A 19,802-nucleotide genomic window follows, 5' to 3' on the forward strand; every position below is an offset into this window, starting at 1 on the left:
AGGAGTGGATATGCTTATATCTTTGAGTAATGCTCCTATCAAGAGACATTCCAATGTTGATATAGTTTGCCCTGAATACTCTAAATTGTGAGTTTGTTAAGTAGCTAAAATATGAATATCGCTACAAAAGACAATCCACAAATAACACCTGCACATTTAATTGTTGTCAGTACGTTACACTACAAACATTGAATGTAGTGTTTAAATTCAAGTAAAAGCTACAAACCCATTTCCAAAAAAGTTGGGACGCCATGCAGAATTAATTTATATAGTTTTTTTGAAAAATGTATGCCCATTTTGAAATTGATACCGACAACACTTTCCCAAAAAGTTGGCACAGTGTTTCATCACCTCTTCTTTTAACAACACTCTGTAAGCAATGGGGAACTGAGGAGACCAATTGCTGTCGTGTGCTGACAAACTTAGTGGTCTTTAGCCTGGAGGACACAAGGTCCATTCTTCAGGCCACAGCACACTTCTCCACATACCAGTGTTCCTGAGCCCATGCAGTGATTTCAACGACAGAATCATTGATGTTTTCTTTGAACTATTATCAATTAAACATACAGTTTCAATGATTTGCACATCATTGCACTTTGTTTTTATTGACATTTTGCATGGTATCCCAACTTTTTTGAAAATGGGGTTGTATATTATTTGTATTTATTTGTGTAAACAGTTTGTCATTATTGAGCAATACTTAAGATGATTTCACAAAAAAATAAAAAGATTTTAGTGATTCAACTATTTTAGAAAAAAATACCTGATGTCAAAAAATAAATAAATAAACAGGTCAAAACAAAAACTCAGGCAGTAACCCAATAAAAGAGTTTAAAATAACCCAATACTGGGTCAAATCATATACAGTATCTTAAGATAACTTTTATGACCCTGCCTGTAGGGTAATGCAGTGTGTATCCTTTTTAATAGTAATACAGCGCTGGGTTATGCATATGCCTCAAATTAGGTTTTTAATCTAGTATTTTTGCAGTGCAATACTTCAAGTTACCAGCATTGCACCAATATTTGTCTATCAGAAAACGTTGGCTGGATTTTGGTAAAATTAATTTAAAATGTAACAAATCATTTTAAAGGTAATAAAAATTAGAATCAGTGATGTACATTAGTACATCTAAAGATATTCTCTCTTTGACAAGGAATTTGTATATACACATATTTGATGAACTTTGATATATATTGAATGAACATTGAAATATATGGAATGAATATTGATATATATGGAATGAACATTGACATATACAATGAACAGTTATATATATATGGAATGAACATTGGTATATATACAATGATCTTTGATATATATATATATATATATATATATATATATATATATATATGTGTGTGTGTGTGTGTGTGTGTGTGTGTGTGTGTGTGTGTGTGTGTAATGAACATTGATGTATATGGAATGAACTTTAATATATATGGAATGAACATTGATATATCGATGTTGTCAGATCAAAACCTCATATCTCCAAAATTGTAACATTACAGGACAAGGTAAAACATACTCTACTTTTAATGTGTCGATGGAACCAGATTTTTTCCAAGTAATTTTTCCAAGTAATCATACCAAAAAAACTCTATAAAAAATATTAGGAGGGACTAGCGAGCAGACACAGAACATCATGGACAGGAAAATCATGACACACGTGTGCAGCAATATTCATGTTAGGCATGCTACAATTTTTCGACTTAGTTGATTAAAATCGACGACCAAATTAGTCGTCAACCAATTTAGTAATAGATTAGTTGGTTATGTCATTACGCATCTTTCTTGCGCTCACTAGGCATGTTTTGACATTACCGCTCACTGCAGAGTTAACAACAGCCCTGTTCACTTCCCAGATCATGCTGACAGGTTTAAAAACTGCATCGTCTTCTTAACGTTGAGGCCGTCAGCGCGTTTAAATCCAGTGAACACAGGAGAGTGATTCCAAACAGGTTTCTGGGCTCCACTCGCTAACGGTTTAGGAGGTAGTTGTCCGTGAACACACAGTGTAGCTGGACAAAGGGTTACCACCGAAATGAAGCATTCACGCCAAATCGTTCAGATTTAACCAGTCATAGAGAAGTTTCCCTCCACTCCATCAGAGAGAGACTCACAGGAGCACAGAGAGCTACTGACTTTCCACCGTTATACTGGAGATGTGATTGTAGAATTTAGTTGCAGCAAAGTGTAGACAGACGGCAGAATGAACAAAGCACAGACTGCACTGTTTAAAATTAACATGTAAATTTCAATAGATTTTTTTTATTTACTTGATTAAAGTAAAACAATTTAGTTTTGTTATTTTATTGCTCCTTGGTTATAAATATAGAATTTTTTTTAATCTTTTGTATTAGCAGGAACGTTCATTAAAACAGTGAATTACTGAATGGTATTCATCTTTACTGTCTTCATTGCTGGTTAGCAAATATATAAAACACCTCAAGCTAAATTTAAAAGCAAATAGCTACATAAAAGTTATTTGGTAAAGTAGTGATTTATAATCGGAATAATTATTCATTTCAGTAATCGATTGATTATTCGACTATCAAACTAGTGGTTTGTTGCAGTCCTAATTCATGTTTCAACAAACTAATCAAAATATAATTAAATGAGAGATATTTAGGGGTGGGAAGTGGAGTCGGGTTGAATGCGAAATAAAATGTGTAGGTTAACCAGAAAGTGCAACAAGAGTGATTTAAAAAAATTCGCCCATACTTATAAATGGCTTAGACCAAAGATGTGCAAAGATACTAATGATAACCTATAAAACAACTTGGCAAAGGATGGTGTGAGAAAGCAAACACCTGTATGAAAACCTGTACACATTTGATCTGCTGATTACTTACTCGGGTAATCCTTGGGATGCAGCTTCTCTGACCAGTTCCCATAGAAAGTAACCCTGTACTTGGCCGTACCACAGGCACAGCAATCCAGTAGTGGTTTGTCTGTGGCCTCTCCATATAGTGGCTCTGCACAGCAAGACAGAAAAAGCAAGAAACTGCACACACATACATACACGGGCATATTGTAGTCTCTTTCCGTACACCCTTCAATGCCATGCACAGCAGGGGGTCTGCACTCATTTAAGATCATTCCCATGCATGCATTGCCATGATAATCAGGGATGTGATGCAACACAGGCTGTTAGAGCAGAGAAAGATGAAGGAGTGAGAAAAGAGAGGAGAGGACTGAGAGAAAAAAGAGAACATTGTCTGAAATATCCCAAACAGAGGGATGGCACCCAGGTGGGAGGTGAAGGAGAAAGGGCGTCTTGAAAGGCTGAGAGGATCTCATCTCCTTGCTGGTAATGAAAGGCTTACCTTTCTCACACACTCGCTTTGTGAGTGAGCCCTCATCCTGGAAGGAGATGATTTTCCTCTGAACGATGCTCGCTCTGCCAAGAGAGAGAACAAGACAGGAGATGATAAAAAGGTAAAGGGAGAAAAGGAAGAATTCATAGGAAGAAGAAAGTGAAATGTACAGAAAGGAGTAGGAATAGGAATGAAGAAGAATGAAATTGAGAAAAATGAGAAGAGAAGAGAAGAGAAGAGAAGAGAAGAGAAGAGAAGAGAAGAGAAGAGAAGAGAAGAACTATAAAGAACCAGTGCTCTGAACAATGGTGCAATCAGGACCCTCTATGGACCGACTGTACTCCCTGAAAAAGCGGCACATGTTAGGCTGAATAGCTTCACAGTACCAAGGGAAGCAGGGCCAAAGGATTTCAATAGCAGCAGAAAGCTGCTGTTTAAATTTTTGTCCAATCCCAAGGTTATTGTGTAATGTATATATATATATATATATATATATATATACTGTATTTACAAAAAACATATTACAATTCAGTACATCTCAACCACGGGACCATGAATCAAATTATGAGAACTGATGTCTTTCTGATTGGTTTCCAATTGTGTTGTTTCACAAACTCTGTTACTCTAGCAAGAGTAAAAGTGGGAAAGAACTTAATTTATTAAATATAGTTACTTCATAACAGAACGTTCATGTTCACTTCTGTATCAAGCTTGTTTATGGCTCCACTACTTCCCTGTGGCTTTTAAACACTGCGCCTCATGAGTGAGCAGTTAGTGGGTGAGACTATGCACAGTTTCCATTATAAATGTCAGGCCATTACATTTAGAATCAGTATCACTTTATTTAGCCACATACATATGTGACACATACAATTTGTCTTAGTGAGTGCACACATGTATGACATGTAACATACTGAACAGACCACACAGTACAGAGACTTTTGACAAGTGATGGAAAAGTAAATATATAAGCAGAATATAGAATAAGGAATACTAATTAAAACACAGCCGATGTGAAAGGAGCTCAGGAGATGTAAGAAAAAGATGTGTGGATATCTGTACATTTGCAGATATGAATGTCTATACGTATGCAGGTCAAAGTATACATGTGCTATACTATATACTATCAACAAAACAAATTTTATTGAATTTTACATACTATAGTAATATGAACATTTGTAAAAATGTACTTGTACAGTAGCACAAAAGCATTAAGGCACAGCAGAGTTAAACTGCAATACTGTAAGGAAAGTTTATTGATTCAGTTTAAGTTTAAAGTGTCCACTGTGGCCAATGAGCTCTACAGCTCTGGGGAAAAAGCTGTTAGCATGTCTGGTTGTGCCAGTTTTGATGGCCCTGAATCTTCAAGCAGAGGGATGTGGCTGAAAGAGGTGCACTGTGGACACATTTTGAGCTGCAGAGTGGATGCAGTAGAGTTAGAGATACAGCAAGAAAGGAAGAAGGAGCGAGAAAAACTAACTGCACTCACGAGGTGCAGGGTTTAAAAGGAACTAGGAGTGGTGAACAAGCTCAGGATAAAAGAGATAATAAAAGTTCAGTAATGAAGAGATAGCAAGGTGAAGAATGTTCTTTCACCAATACATTTTAACAAGGATAGAATTGAAGAATTTCATTCCACAATGCTGTATATCCATTGGTAACAAGTTTGGATATGATGACATTTTGTTTTCTCTAATAAAGGCTGTGTTAATCATAATATTACATAGATTTTTTGCTTTGTGTAAAGCCCAATGAAAGTGGTCTGTAATGTATTTTGGAACAAAACAAAACAAAAAAACAGAATATGTGCAACACTAACATGCATATCACTGTTGTCAGAACAAAACCTCATATCTCCAAAATGGAAAATTTACAGTAGAAGGAAAAAACCTACTTTACTTTTAATGTAAGTCAGTGAAGCCAGACGTTTTTCCAAGTTATTTTGAGCCATTTCTTTCTGTCCATTCATCATGAAATTTACATACAATGCAAAGGACAACAGGCATTTTCACATTATATCAAAAACTGAAAAACATAAAAAATGGAGATATGAAGTTTTGTTCCGACAAAAGCGATATACACTCACCGGCCACTTTTTTAGGTACACCTTGCTAGTAAAAGGTTGGACCCCCTTTTGCCTTCAGACCTGCCTTAATTCGTCATGGAAGACTTTCAAGAAGGTGTTGGAAACATTCCTCAGAGATTTTGGTTGGTTATTTGAGTTACTGTTGCCTTTCTATCATCTTGAACCAGTCTGCCCATTCTCCTCTGACCTCTCACATCAACACGACGTTTTCGTCCACAAAACTGCCCCTCATTGGATATTTTCTCTTTTTCAGACCATTCTCTGTAAACCCTAGAGATGGTTGTGTGTGAAAATCCCAGTAGATCAGCAGTTTCTGAAATACTCATACCAGCCCATCTGGCACCAACAACCATGCCACATTCAAAGTCACTTAAATTACCTTTCCTCCACATTCTGATGCTCGGTCTGCACTTCAGCAAATTGTCTTGACCACCTCTACATGCCTAAATGCATCAAGTTGCGGCCATGTGATTGGCTGATTAGCTATTTGTGTTAACAAACAACTGAACACCTAATAGGGGTGTCTAATAAAGTGGCTGGTGAGTGTATAACAACAGCTGCATCCTTTAAGTTGTGGCTGAATCATGGCTTAAATGAAGGAAAATCTTAATGCTTCAGCATACAATGTCATTTTGAACAACTGTATGCTTACAACTGTGTGGGAACAGCTTGGGGAAGGCTCTTTCTGTTCCAGTATGACTGAGCCCCTGTGCACATAAAGCCCCATAAAGGCATGGCTGGGTGAGTTTGGTGTGGAAGAACTTGACTGATCCTCACAGAGCCCTGATTTCAACCCCATCAAACACCTTTGCGATAAACTACAACGCAGATTGTGAGCCAAACCCTCTCACCCAACATCAGAGCCCGACCTCACAAATGCTCTTATGGATGAAAGGGAAAAAATTCCCACAGACACACTCCACAATCCTGTAGAAAGCTTCCCAGAAGAGTGGAAGCTATTATAGCTGCAAAGGGGACCAAGTCCATATTAACGCCTCTGGATTTACAATGGGATATCATAAAATCTCTTGTAAGTGTACTGTGTAGGTGTCCCAATACTTTTGCCCATATAGTGATGAATATATAATCAGCTGCTCGTGGAATATCTCTGCCCATTTTTAGTATGGCTCTCCCATGTTTTGCAATCCTCCCTGAAATGCATACACATAAAGAAGAAAGGTGCATTTTGCAGTTTTTCATCCACATGGCCCAAACTGCACATTCAGGCTTATACAGCAGTTATTTACACACAGGGTTGCGATATATTGGAATACAAGTATTGGGAATATCCATTTTGAACACAGAAATGAGTCATCTGTATTTAGTCCAAATTACATTTTGTAAAGACAGCATTCAGAATGACTTTTTAATTTATTAGGAGAACCAAACTGAAGATCAGTTATTAATCTCAGCACTGCTATGCTTTTTTAGAGAGATGATAAAACTGAAGGAAAAAGCTTAGCATTGGTGTTGTACTGGCCTGGTTCAAGCAAGTCATACTGGTTGGGATAGTGTAGTGGTTAACAGCTCTGCCTTCTACACTGTAGACTGGGGTTCAATCCCCACCTGGGCAAACACCCTACCCTATACCAATAAGAGTCCTTGGGCAAGACTCCGAACACCGCCTTGGCCTGCCTGTGTAAAATGATCAAATTGTAAGTCGGTCTGGATAAGAGCATCAGCCAAATGCTGTAAATGTAAGTCATACATGCATGTTATTAACTGTAAATCACATAGCTACCTACTTTATTTTACAGGTCTTTGTTGTTGGTATGTAACAAGCATTTGCTCAGTTCAGGAGACAACAGTGGCATTATGTGAGCAGAAGTAAACCAGAGTAGTCAATGAGAGCCAAAATAATGCTGAGTGTTTTAAATAAATTATTTTTCATGAAACATATTAATCAAATAATTATATGAAGAAAATGGCCCCCTGGAGACATCAAAGAAGAGTTTGAATTAAATAAAAAATACGTCAGAGTTTTTCCTCATGTGCCTTATCAATACGTATTCTAAGTGTATTTGAAATGTATTTTGAATATGTTACTTTTTATGCATTGTAATGGAATACATTACTAATACTTTCAGGACAGTGTATTCAGAATTCAACCTTCAATAGTTTTTCAAGGCATTCTGCTACAGAAAACTGAGTACATCTGGCCCAGAGTACGTAAGGGAAAGAAAGATAGGGACACAGAGAAAGGAAAAGAGAGAGAGAGCGAGGGACAAGGCTAGTTTTCTCAAATTAGAGAGAGAAGAAGAACTAGAGTAAGTAAGTCAGAGAGAGTGGGAGAGAAAGAGAGAATGTGAGGAAGAAAAAAAAAACAAAGGCACTCAAGCGCTGTTGTTTTTTGAGCCCTTTTCTTATATCTGCTTCAAGCTGGATGATGTTATTTCAGTTTCCTAATTGAAAAGGACGGCGCCGGGGGCCGTTGTCGCCTCGGTGGCCCCGCTGTCAGCCACATTATGTTTGATGATACGAGGGCTGGGCAAAGTGACAGCTCTTTTATTTATTCCTTTATTCCCTTTATTTGTTTATTTTGTGGCCTTTTGTGGCACTGGGTGATGGAGAGCAGTGAGCGCATATCTCTGCATTGACAGGTGCCTGACAGCTATACAGTATTATATACAGGCTTTTTTTTTCCTTTTTCTTTTTCTACCTTTTATATGGCCACAATGCAGAGAAGGTTCTATAACTGCTTCGCTGCCTTCACAGTCAAATAAATGGAGAGAAAAAAAAATCACTGTACTAAAGGCTCTATTTCATGGGAGGCCTTAGTGGCAGGAACAGGTAACAGATAAGCCGAAGCACAGAAAAAAGGTGAGGAGGTGATAGAGGAAAAGACACATTTCTCCTTCACCTTCTCTCACAACATTCTAATAACACAAACCTTCTCACTTTCTTCAACACTAAAAGGCACACCACCACACACCCATATACCCGCACACATAAGAACGGTCCCGCTCTTATGTAAAGATGCTGCCAGATCCACTCTAATTGTCCATGCTTTAATTCAATCTCACCCCAATTTCACATATCTGAGAGAGAGAGGCACCGGAAGAAAGCCTCCTCACTTTCCAGGGCTGGCCAGGCAATCAGCCGCGGTAATGGTTATTTAACATCCAATTTAAATTCTATCAATGAGATGTTATTAAGGGCAGACTCACTTTCCTGCATTTACACTGCTGATGCTAATCGCCTGTGTGTGTCAGGGTGTGTGTGTGTGTGTGTGTGTGTGTGTGTGTGTGTGTGTGTGTGTGTGTGTGTGTGTGTGTGTGGTTGGAGGAGAGAGAACATTCTTTTCAGGCCAGTGCTCAAGGCCATGAAGTATAAATTTAAGACAGCCTATCAGGCCTATGGATCACCCTAAGTTAGATCGATGGAAAGAGCTGCACTTCTTGGATGCAATGCTGCAGATTTGGTTTAAGGTTCATCATTAATTCATATATTTAAAAAATGTGGTGCTAGGGTGCCTATACACTAGAGGCTGACGCAGCACTAAAAACAAATCCTTCAATATTCTCAGTGAGAATGCTGCATTTTGTCTAACTAAAAACGTATCTGTATGCAGAGAAAAGTTGCTCCTTTCCAAACCCAAAAAGTTCACTATTTCAACTTTGGCTGCGACATTTTCTGACACTGTACAGTACTGTGGAAATACAGGTACAGTACTGTGGAAATGCCAGATATCACCCTCTTTACTTTATTTAACTTCGAGTCAAAACAGCCAATATATACAAGTTATTCATTTTTCAGACGCGAGAAAAGGCAAATATTTCACAGAATATTCTGCAGAAGCCTCAACAACTATTTTTCAGTGCTTAGTGAGTCCAATCTGTGCCTTTATTAAAGCTTTTTTTCTCTTCAGAAGACCTGCTTTCAGTTTTTCAAAGAAATCTGCAAGAATAACTTTCTCCCAAAGTTTAGTCGTAGGAGTTGTTTACATTTTCTGCTTTTCATGATCCAAGTAAATCCTAATAACAATACTACAAATTTGGACTCATCAGTCCATAAAACCTTACTCCACATCTCACATGTCCAGTTAAACTGGACATCCTTCCAGCACAAAAAGTCTTTGAACTCCTCAGAAATATCTCCTTTAGACATTTTAGGTGCACAAGAGAAATCTGTGTGGGAGCTAAGGTGTGTTTGGGTAGTTACTTGTGTGAATGTCAGGGTCTCTTTGAAAGGAAGCAATGTGAGTGAAGTCTTTGGGAAAAGCCATTTTTGGGAGGATGCAGCTGTAACTCAAATATTGACAGATTGTATACTATACTAAGTCTCTGTTTTAATTGGAAATTAAAGAAAAGAAAATTGGCTACATGTTGTTTACATTTGAAAAAAAAGCATCTCTACAATACACCGTCTCACATCAAAACATTGTAACAGGTCAACAAATGAATTATGCATTTTGAACACTGTAATTCCTCTTTTTAACTTTTTAACTCTTTTTAACTTTTGAGTTCATTGAAATTTCTAATAGTAGGTTAACATTACGTTAATCAATGTGTTACATCCTGTCATTATCATTTGAAGATCAATTATTATTAGAAGTCTATTTCAAGGCAGTAAGATTAATAAACTTTTTTCAGTTAAAATATTTTTACAGTGCAGTGTGTAGACACCTTTCCTCATTTGGTCACTATTCAAAATAAAAGTAAATAAATTTTCTAAGTATTTTTGGGGCATATACATCGGTCTACTCATCCTAAAATGAATGCAAAAAAATAGTGATTATTTCTTTTTGTACAAATTTGTACATTTTACTCACAAATTACCATTCTGAGCATATACCTATGAATATAGTTTGCATGTTGCCGTTAACTGTTACTCATTCAATATTAAAGACAACATGGCGCTTCTTTCAGATAGTGCTAGAAAGTATAGTAGCATACTTACATTTTATACCAAATACTGAATGTGGACATGCATGTGCCCCAAATGCTCTAAGGGAGGATTTAAAGAAGTCAAAGTGGGATAAGGCCAAAGTCTCTCAATGTGTCATGTCTCAATTTTAATGACTCAGCACCAATAACGCCAAAGCAGAGGCTGCTTAGGACATTCAATCCCCGGTCTCTGATACCTGACTGTATTAGTACTCACAGAGGAACTTTGGTGGATGTGTGTGGGAGAGTGAATGTCCCAATCTGACCTTAGAGTAATCACTGTTTAGATGAGAAGTGCTAGTTATTGAGATTCACTCTTTCCAGGCATGAGAACATCCATGCATTGCCATTACTCCACAATTACAGCTGCCCATAAGCAAAACGCAGCAGTGTGACCACACAGTCTGAAAGCTCTCTGTAATAGAAGAAATCTTTTCCATAAATACATAAACATACACGTCTTCATTGAGAACAGCCTGCTCTCAAAAAAAACTTCAAAACACAGATGATGACTGGACACTAAATGGATTCGTTTTGAATTGAAAAAAAAAAAAACATATGTTCTTTCTTGCTTAGAGTCAGTAAATAAAGCGTACACTACTGTGAATAAGAAATCTTAACTATCTAAAATGAGTTTTTGTCCACTTGCGTTATATTGTTTCTTTCACTCATCCATTCTGGGGAAATAAATGCTTGTGTAACGTTTAGGGAATAGCTCAACCAAGCATGCAAATGTGGCTGACAATCACTGCCTCAAATTAGCACAATTCCTGCATGTAACACTAATTTGTGCTTATTACCTTTAATTGCTACTATCATTAGCAGGGTGTGTGTGTGTGTGTGTGTGTGTGTGTGTGTGTGTGTGTGTGTGTGTGTGTGTGAGAGTGCATTGTAATAGTGCTAGAGTGACAGTCTAATGCAGCAAGGAAGGATTTCTCATCTAGGTAACAGGATTTTGAAGCCTTTTGGAAATGAAATGGACGACATGCACAGATCAATCGATATGAATTGAAATTACAGAAGGACGTGATCAGACCGTATCAGGCCCTTACCCTGCAGATCAATTTATATCCACGGCTCACATACCACCTTCAGCAGTGCTCCTTTTAGCAATGAGAATAGGAATCTCTTTACTAAGAGCAGCACTGCTGTAGGTGTGGGTATTCACTGCTGAATCCAATCTTTCCTCTTTACAGTCCATCAACCACAGTGCAATTTTTCCTGCATTTTCCAGACCAAGGCATGCACAAAAACAATGTGCTGGTTAAAAGAATACAGTTAGAAAACATCAGCTACTGTATATATTTGTTAAATTCTATTACCAGGACATTTTATTTCATTTAACCCTATAAACTGTGGGATTGTACTGATGTGCCTTAACATTGTCACGTTAGGAGACATTTGAGTCTGCCTGGATTTTGTTTATCTAGATAGCAACCATAATACAGAAGTTAGCAAAATGTAGGTTCAAGATTTTGTGTTTATTGTAAGTTTAGCTGGTTTTCTAGCTACACTGTTATCTCTGTATTCATTTTTCAGCTCTGTTACTGAGGACACACTCTGCTCCTTTACCTGAATGTCATTCAGCAGTCAAAACTACAGACAAATAAATCTATTTATTTTTGGCTATTTTCTTTTGGTTCATTATTTCCATTTTAACACCCATTTTAATATCCCTAACCTACCTTTCACCTTTCCCTCACCTACCTTGTTTGAATCTTTCAAAAAAGGGAGGTGACATGCTGTCAAATAAGATTTTTGTAGTCAGTGTATTCTAAATCTAATCTATATTCATTGTTTCTAGGAATAGTTGTTATGTGTTTTCAACATTAGTTGCACTACCCTTAGCAGTTGGAGACATTTTATTGTTTATAGGCTGTTTTGATTTTTATCTCTTGGATTTATGTTCATTTTAAAAAGGTTGCACCCATATTTCAAACAAAACAACTTATAATTACCATTTTTGCCTGGTTTTATAAGAAACATTTTTGTTTAAAGCTGTGACAAAGCCTCTAAAGACTGTTACAGGCCAAAAATAATGTATTTGTGCAATTTAATTGGGATGACAGTAAACAAATTCTAGCAAACACAATTATTAAAACAGTCAAAATGCAACATTATTTTATTCACTTACAGTTGATTGTCAACTTTTATCTACAAAAACTCACTGACTAATCATGGTTAAGCCTCTACTGTTCGCATGAGGACGACCAAGATGACAGAGCAGCTGTGCTCCAGCAAATGGAAGGATCAGATTATCTAATAGTAGCTCAAACTGAACTACAAACACCTGAGATTCTGAATGAAGTGATGAAGCTCTTCATGCTACTTGCCCTTTCCAAAATGGACAGTAGCCCAGTGTCTCTGTTTGTCTGTTCTGCTGGGAGCAAAGAATCTGATCTTAGTTGAACTTTTGACATTTGTTTTGTGCTTCACTCAGTGTGGAGCTACATCCCCAAGATCAGCTCAAATTCAAACGAGATCCCAGCAGAGGGTGAAAGCACTTGTAAAGTTTTAGCCCTCGTAAAGTTTTAGCTCCTTTCACTTTTCCAAAGAATCCTGTACAATTCAGAACCATTTCATGAGGAGCAAAGGACCTTTTTTGATATGGTCGATACATATTCTGCCAAAATATTACATTATAAATACATTATAAAGTAACAATCTATACATATTTAAACCTCTTTTAGTTCCATGCTGTGTTGTTTTCTACCTCTTTCATTTATGTTCATTTAAAAGAGGCTGCACTCACCTACAACTAAAACAACTTATAATTAACCATTTTTCTCCTGGATTTATGATGTACATAAAACCAGGCTGTTACTGCACAATGTCACATCCTTGTTTGCCCATTTTATTTGGAGCAAAGGATCGATGTTGATATGGTTGATGCATATTCTTCATGATGTTTACTCATGATGTACTTGGTGTTTAATGGTCTCTGAAAATAAGCAGGAATCCCTGTTCTAGAATTCTGTTGTGGTTTAAAGGATAAATGATGGACTGTATAGCTGAAGTAGGACCTCCTCAAAGAGAAGTGTGGAAATGGTTAAGATGACACACTGACACATAAAATGAATAGCTTGTTTGTTCTAATGTTAGTTGCAAGTTTGCTCCCTGTAGAGGATGCTAACTTATTTTTACTTAGAGAATAAAATAAAACATGTAATTTGACCCAGAGGCATGCAAACTGTAGCACATGACTATGTCTGTTTTCTGTGACCAGAAAAAGACAAAAGTATGACTCTCACTAATGAATTAAAGGGTCCAAGCCAGACAATTTGGCAAGTCTCATCAAAACTGAGGGATGGCTGTAGAAAACTAATTACCACAAATGCACTGGCTAACATGGCTTTAAGCCCTTCTCTGGTAAAGAGGCTTCTGTGAGAGCCGTTATTTCAAAGAACCGTACACAGCAAGACACAACTGTATTGTCAAACAAGTTGTTAGAGAAATTACACACAGAGCAGATGATCAAATCGGCAAATACTTCACAGAGAAGCCAGACTCCAGGCTTACTGTCCTAATCACTGAAGATTCTGACCTGTTTGCAGACTACAAGAGTGAAGGCTGAGAGTCTAATAACACCAGATTAAAAAAACAGCTCTATTCTGTGGTGTTAATAACTAATTTGAAGTAGCAACATGCACATGTTCTGTTTCAACCATAATACTAACACCAATTCTGAGATATAAAAGACAATACAACAAATACAAAAACAATCCAGTGTTTGAGTGTCTAAAACAGGATGAATAACAGGTTGTTGGATCAATAATAAAAAATAAATAAATAAAGAGGAAAGAGATGGGGTCAAAAATGAAATTTCAAACATGGAAAAGGTAGAAAATAGATGGATGCTTGCTTTAAAAAATGATAGCATGTCGTATACAAAGCTCTGCATTATTAACATAAACTGAAATTATGAGATTGCCAACAAGCCATAGACCTTTGGGCCGTGGTAGAATGTAATATAGTTTTATAGCATTTTATAGCAATTTTATATTTCATAACATTACTGGGAAAGTAAATCTGCTCTCATGGCACTCAGCTTGTTATTTTTAAGGATGATGCAATTCCCCCCATTTAAAACTGTTCAAAATGTGCCATGTATCATTCTGGAAACGACTGCTTCTCTTAAGACAACAAGCAGTCCAGCACCTTATTACTGCATGGATATGGGCATGTGAATGTGTGCATGGTGTCTGTCTCTGGAGATATACTTGCCTGACAGTAAGATGTTTACTTTATGGGTTTGCAGATGCACCTGTCGCTCCTCGCAGGCAAACTTTTAATTGGAGTCAACCTTATGAGTTTTTAGCTCAGACAGACTGAGAGGGTATGCCAAAACAATTAACCTTGTTACACGGCTGGCCTTGCTTTCTTTATTTAACTAACATTTCTCCTCCTACATGTCAATACATCTCACAATTTACCGATACACTTGTTGTTCACATTTTTGCTCCAATCAAAGGAAGCTTGAATGAAGCTTGAATAGCCTTATTCAGGCAATTTCAGGTTGTTCTCCCCCATTTACACTGTTTGAAAGTGTTCTCATACATTTACATTGTTCTAGAATGCTCTCCCCATCCATACTGTTCTTAAATGTTCTCCTTATTCACGCTGTTTCAGAATGTTGTCCTCCAGTCACAGTCCTAGAATGTTCTCCCCATCCACATTGTTTCAGAACGGTGTCCTCTATTCACACAGTACTAAAATATTCTTGAATGAGGTAGAATCAGAATGTCCTGACTCAATCAGACTGTTCTAGAATGCCCTCCCCATCCACGTGCATCTAGAATATTCTTCCCATCCACAGATCTAGAATATTCTACCTTATTCACTCTATTCTAAAGTGCTCTCACTTGTTCAAACTGTAGAATGCCCACCCCATCTCATTCACACTGGTCTCAAACAGCAGTTCTTAATCTTTTTCATACTGTGGCCCATTTTAAGGGTTAAAAATATGTCAGCAGAGCTTGTGCGCACTAATAAAAATGATTTTCTCTGTGTTGTGACTAGGTATATGTCTTTGTATCAACACTCTTGAAGCCCTCCTGGGACCGTACCTCCACATTCACACCGATTCACAATGTCTTCCTCATTCACACAGTTCAGTCTCCTTCATTCACAGTTATAGAATATTTTCACCCGTTCATACTGTTCTGTAATTGTCACACTCATTCAAACTCTTCCAGAATGCCTGACCATCCACACTGTTCTAGAATGTACTGAGTCATTCATACAAGCCTAGACTGCTCTCCCCCTGTCAAACTGGAGAACAGCAATTCCACACTGTTCTAGTGTGCTCATCCCTATTTCACACAAGTTAATCTGACTGAACAGCTCTGTTTGTAAACATTTTAAAACAGTTAGGAACATTGTCTATGTTTGTTGGGTCAGTGTGCTGAGGTCCACAGAGCTCCACAGCTTCAGAACTTCCCCTGTAGACTGAGGAATGAACAATTACAAAGGTTCACCTAGACCAACCTTTGTGTTCCTCAGCCTCTGCACAGCTCTCGTCTCATTACTTTCTCCTGCACCTCTCCTGCCCCTTTCCACCAGCTGCCCTCCGCACACTGCCCCCCTGTTCACACTCTACTGTTTTCTTTTAGAAGTCTCTTTTACATTCTTTTATATCTCTTTTCCAACATCCCCTGCACAGCATCAGTTTTCCTCACGCTGTACTTTTATTTCCCCTGCTGTCAGTCTCTCCCACTCAATAACTCTCTCTCTCTCTCTCTCTCTCTCTCTCTATCTCTTTATACATCTCTCTCCTGCTTCTCCCTCACCTTATTTTCTTCCTGTTTTCCCTCACTCCTGCACTCTCTTTCTCTCCTCTACCTCCCTTTTGTCTTTGCCTTCTCTGTTTTCCTCTTCCTGTCTGTTTCTGTCTCTTTCTTCCTCTCCTTTTCCTCTTTTGTCTTTGCCTTCTCTCTCTTCTTCTTCTTCTTCCTCTTCTCCTCTCCTTCGCTTGTCTCCATCTTTTCTATTTCTCTCACAGTCCTTCTTTGTCTTCTTATCTCTCCATCTCCCCCTCTCTTCCTCTTTTTCTCTCCTTTCATTTCTTTACCATCTTGGCATCTCTGTCCTTCTTTCTCTAACTTCTCCTTCTCTCTCTCCTTTTACTCTCTCTCCCTCACCCTTCTTTCTCTCTATTTCTTTCTCATGTGAACTTTCTCTTTTTCTGTCTCTTTTTCCTCTTTCTGTCTCTCCTTTGTCTTTGCTTTCTCTGCTTCTTCCTCTCTCCATCTTCTTTGCTTTCAATCTCTTCCTCTCTTCTCTCTCTTTCCCTTTTCTATTTCTGTCTGTTCTTCTTCCTCTATCTTTTTATCTCTCCATCTCTCTTCCTCTTTGACTAGCTCTTTCTCTCCTCTCCCTCTCTTCTCTTTGCCTTTCTGTTTCTCCATCCTTCTTTCTCTATCGTATCTCTTTCCCTCCCTCTCTACCTCTGTATCCCACAATCTTTCTACCTCTCCTCTCTTCCTCTATATCCCCATCTGTTTCTACCTCTCCTCTCTTCCTCTATATCCCCATCTCTTTCTACATCTCTTCTCTTCCTCTATATCCCCATCTCTTTCTACATCTCTTCTCTTCCTCTATATCCGCATCTCTTTCTACATCTCTTCTCTTCCTCTATATCCCCATCTCTTTCTACATCTCTTCTCTTCCTCTATATCCGCATCTCTTTCTACATCTCTTCTCTTCCTCTATATCCGCATCTCTTTCTACATCTCTTCTCTTCCTCTACATCCCACCTCTTTCTACATCTCTTGTCTTTCTCTATATTCAGATCTTTTTCTACCTCTCCTCTCTTCCTCTATATCCCCATCTCTTTCCACCTCTCCTCTCTTCCTCTATATCCCCATCTCTTTCCACCTCTCCTCTCTTCCTCTATATCCCCATCTCTTTCTACATCTCTTCTCTTCCTCTATATCCGCATCTCTTTCTACATCTCTTCTCTTCCTCTACATCCCATCTCTTTCTACATCTCTTGTCTTCCTCTATATTCAGATCTTTTTCTACCTCTCCTCTCTTCCTCTATATCCCCATCTCTTTCCACCTCTCCTCTCTTCCTCTATATCCCCATCTCTTTCCACCTCTCCTCTCTTCCTCTATATCCCCATCTCTTTCTACCTCTGCTCTCTTCCTCTATATCCGCATCTCTTCTCTTCCTCTATATCCGCATCTCTTTCTACATCTCTTCTCTTCCTCTACATCCCATCTCTTTCTACATCTCTTGTCTTCCTCTATATTCAGATCTTTTTCTACCTCTCCTCTCTTCCTCTATATTCAGATCTTTTTCTAACTCTCCTCTCTTCCTCTATATCCCCATCTCTTTCCACCTCTCCTCTCTTCCTCTATATCCCCATCTCTTTCTACCTCTGCTCTCTTCCTCTATATCCGCATCTCTTCTCTTCCTCTATATCCGCATCTCTTTCTACATCTCTTCTCTTCCTCTACATCCCATCTCTTCTCTTCCTCTATATCCCCATCTCTTTCTACATCTCTTCTCTTCCTCTACATCCCATCTCTTCTCTTCCTCTATATCCGCATCTCTTTCTACATCTCTTCTCTTCCTCTACATCCCATCTCTTCTCTTCCTCTATATCCCCATCTCTTTCTACATCTTTTCTCTTCCCCTATATCCCCATCTCTTTCTACATCTCCTCTCTTCCCCTATATCCCCATCTCTTTCTACATCTCCTCTCTTCCTCTATATCCCCATCTCTTTCTACATCTCTTCTCTTCCTCTACATCCCCACCTCTTTCTACATCTCCTCTCTTCCTCTATATCTCCATCTCTTCTCTTCCTCTATATCCCCATCTCTTTCTACATCTCTTCTCTTCCTCTATATCCCCATCTCGTTCTACATCTCCTCTCTTCCTCTATATCCCCATCTCTTTCTACCTCTTTCTCTTTTTGTCCTCTCTCTCTCTCTCTCTCTCAGATCCTCTGTTTAGACAGAGTTGAGGGGAGTTAGTGGGTACCGGAGAGACATGAAGCTCATCACTCATCCCGACAGCCACATAATAACGTACATTAATAAGAAATGCAGACGGCTTTTATGGCAGCGCATCGCGCTGGTCCAGAGTGACAGGCTCAGTCCACACTTTAATAATGCAGTGATCGGAATGTCATGTAGGCCACATCCCCTCCATTTCTCTCTCTGTTTCTCACTCTTTATCAGATCTATCCCTTCCTGTGAAGGATAGTTTTACAGCATTACAACCCAGCACACGGCTTGAAGTCTCTACAAAAGCACATGTGGCAACATCAATTACACATTTGATCCCTGCTTGGAACATAGTCACTTAAATTTCAGAGCTATGATCTTCTGATGAACTCTACAGGTTTAAATTCACAACTAGGTCCAATATCATTTCTGTGTTCAACGCTGTTCCTTTTTCTCTTGGTATCTACAGTGACTTTTTGTTTCTAGCAGTATCTGAGCTCAGGACTGTCTTTTTCTCTAAGCTATTGGTAACTAGCAAAGATACTTTCTCTAGATAGACAAAGCACTTCTTGTAAGTCGCTCTGGATAACAGCATCTGCTAAATGCTGTAAATGTAAATGTGTATGGAAATGTAACTGAAATTGAACTGTACTGCTTTGTTTTCTTTAGAAGGTAATTTACCATTATCCAGGGAAATCAATGACAATGATCAAAACTAGGTACAGCTGTCAGGGAGGGAGATGGGGTTAAGATATTTACTCATACTCAAATTACCAAATTTTCTTCTTTAGTCACTTATAAATTCTTTGGATTGTGATTTCTGTGGCTTATTTGGTTATTTTGAAGTATCAGAATATTGAACCTGAAAATATGTGACAGGCATACACCTAGCACTGTAGATTACTTTTGCATTCTGATAAAAGACACATTTACATTACAAAATCCAAGCAAGCACTAGACTTTTTATTTGAAACCAAATTTGATGCCACCCACTTTGCTTATGTTTAGGTTTTATTAATCAGCTCTAATACATGAGTGTCTGAGCCCAAGCTGCATCATGCTCCAGTATTTTCCTGCCAATAGTCTAAAGTAATAAAGCCTGCTCCTGCCAATAAGAGACAGCAATAAAGCCTTGCTCTAATGTTCACCCACACTGCTCCTGTTGACCCTAAAAAGAAAATTACTGAATAATTATTATATTTAATCCATAGTAAAATTAACTGTATTTTTAAAATCACTTTCTAATAATCTACAAAACAGAAAATAAGAAGAGACAAACACCTACTTCAGCAGTACACAGCCGATGCCTGATGAGGGTGCTGTCCAGAACACTTGTATTCTGGTCCTCCTACGAGGGGTACTCTCAGTCACGGCAGGTGGGCAATTAGTCATAAACTGTGTGTCCTCTTCATCAATGATCTGCAGAACAACACACATTCACAAATCAAAAGATTTTCATACACAGCCTATTCTTATACTGTTCACATGTTTACATCATTTAAGCATACTAATATAATGTTTACTTGTCACGCTGTACAGCTCAAAACAACTCCT

General features: G+C 38.2%; 1 protein-coding gene across 1 annotated transcript in view; it reads right to left on the minus strand.

Annotated features, from left to right (window-relative positions):
- The window catches only part of spon1a (spondin 1a), a 129,173-nt gene that overhangs the window by 97,365 nt on the left and 12,006 nt on the right, over positions 1–19,802 (minus strand). Inside the window, exons 3-5 of the mRNA XM_017708738.2 lie at positions 19,534–19,667; positions 3,331–3,404; positions 2,857–2,979 (exon numbers count right to left, since the gene is read on the minus strand). Of these exons, the coding sequence (XP_017564227.1) occupies positions 2,857–2,979; positions 3,331–3,404; positions 19,534–19,667 (331 nt within the window). The remainder of the gene's footprint in view (positions 1–2,856; positions 2,980–3,330; positions 3,405–19,533; positions 19,668–19,802) is intronic.

The sequence above is a fragment of the Pygocentrus nattereri genome, chromosome 7 (genome assembly GCF_015220715.1).
Source record: "Pygocentrus nattereri isolate fPygNat1 chromosome 7, fPygNat1.pri, whole genome shotgun sequence".
NCBI classification, from domain to species: Eukaryota; Metazoa; Chordata; class Actinopteri; order Characiformes; family Serrasalmidae; genus Pygocentrus; species Pygocentrus nattereri.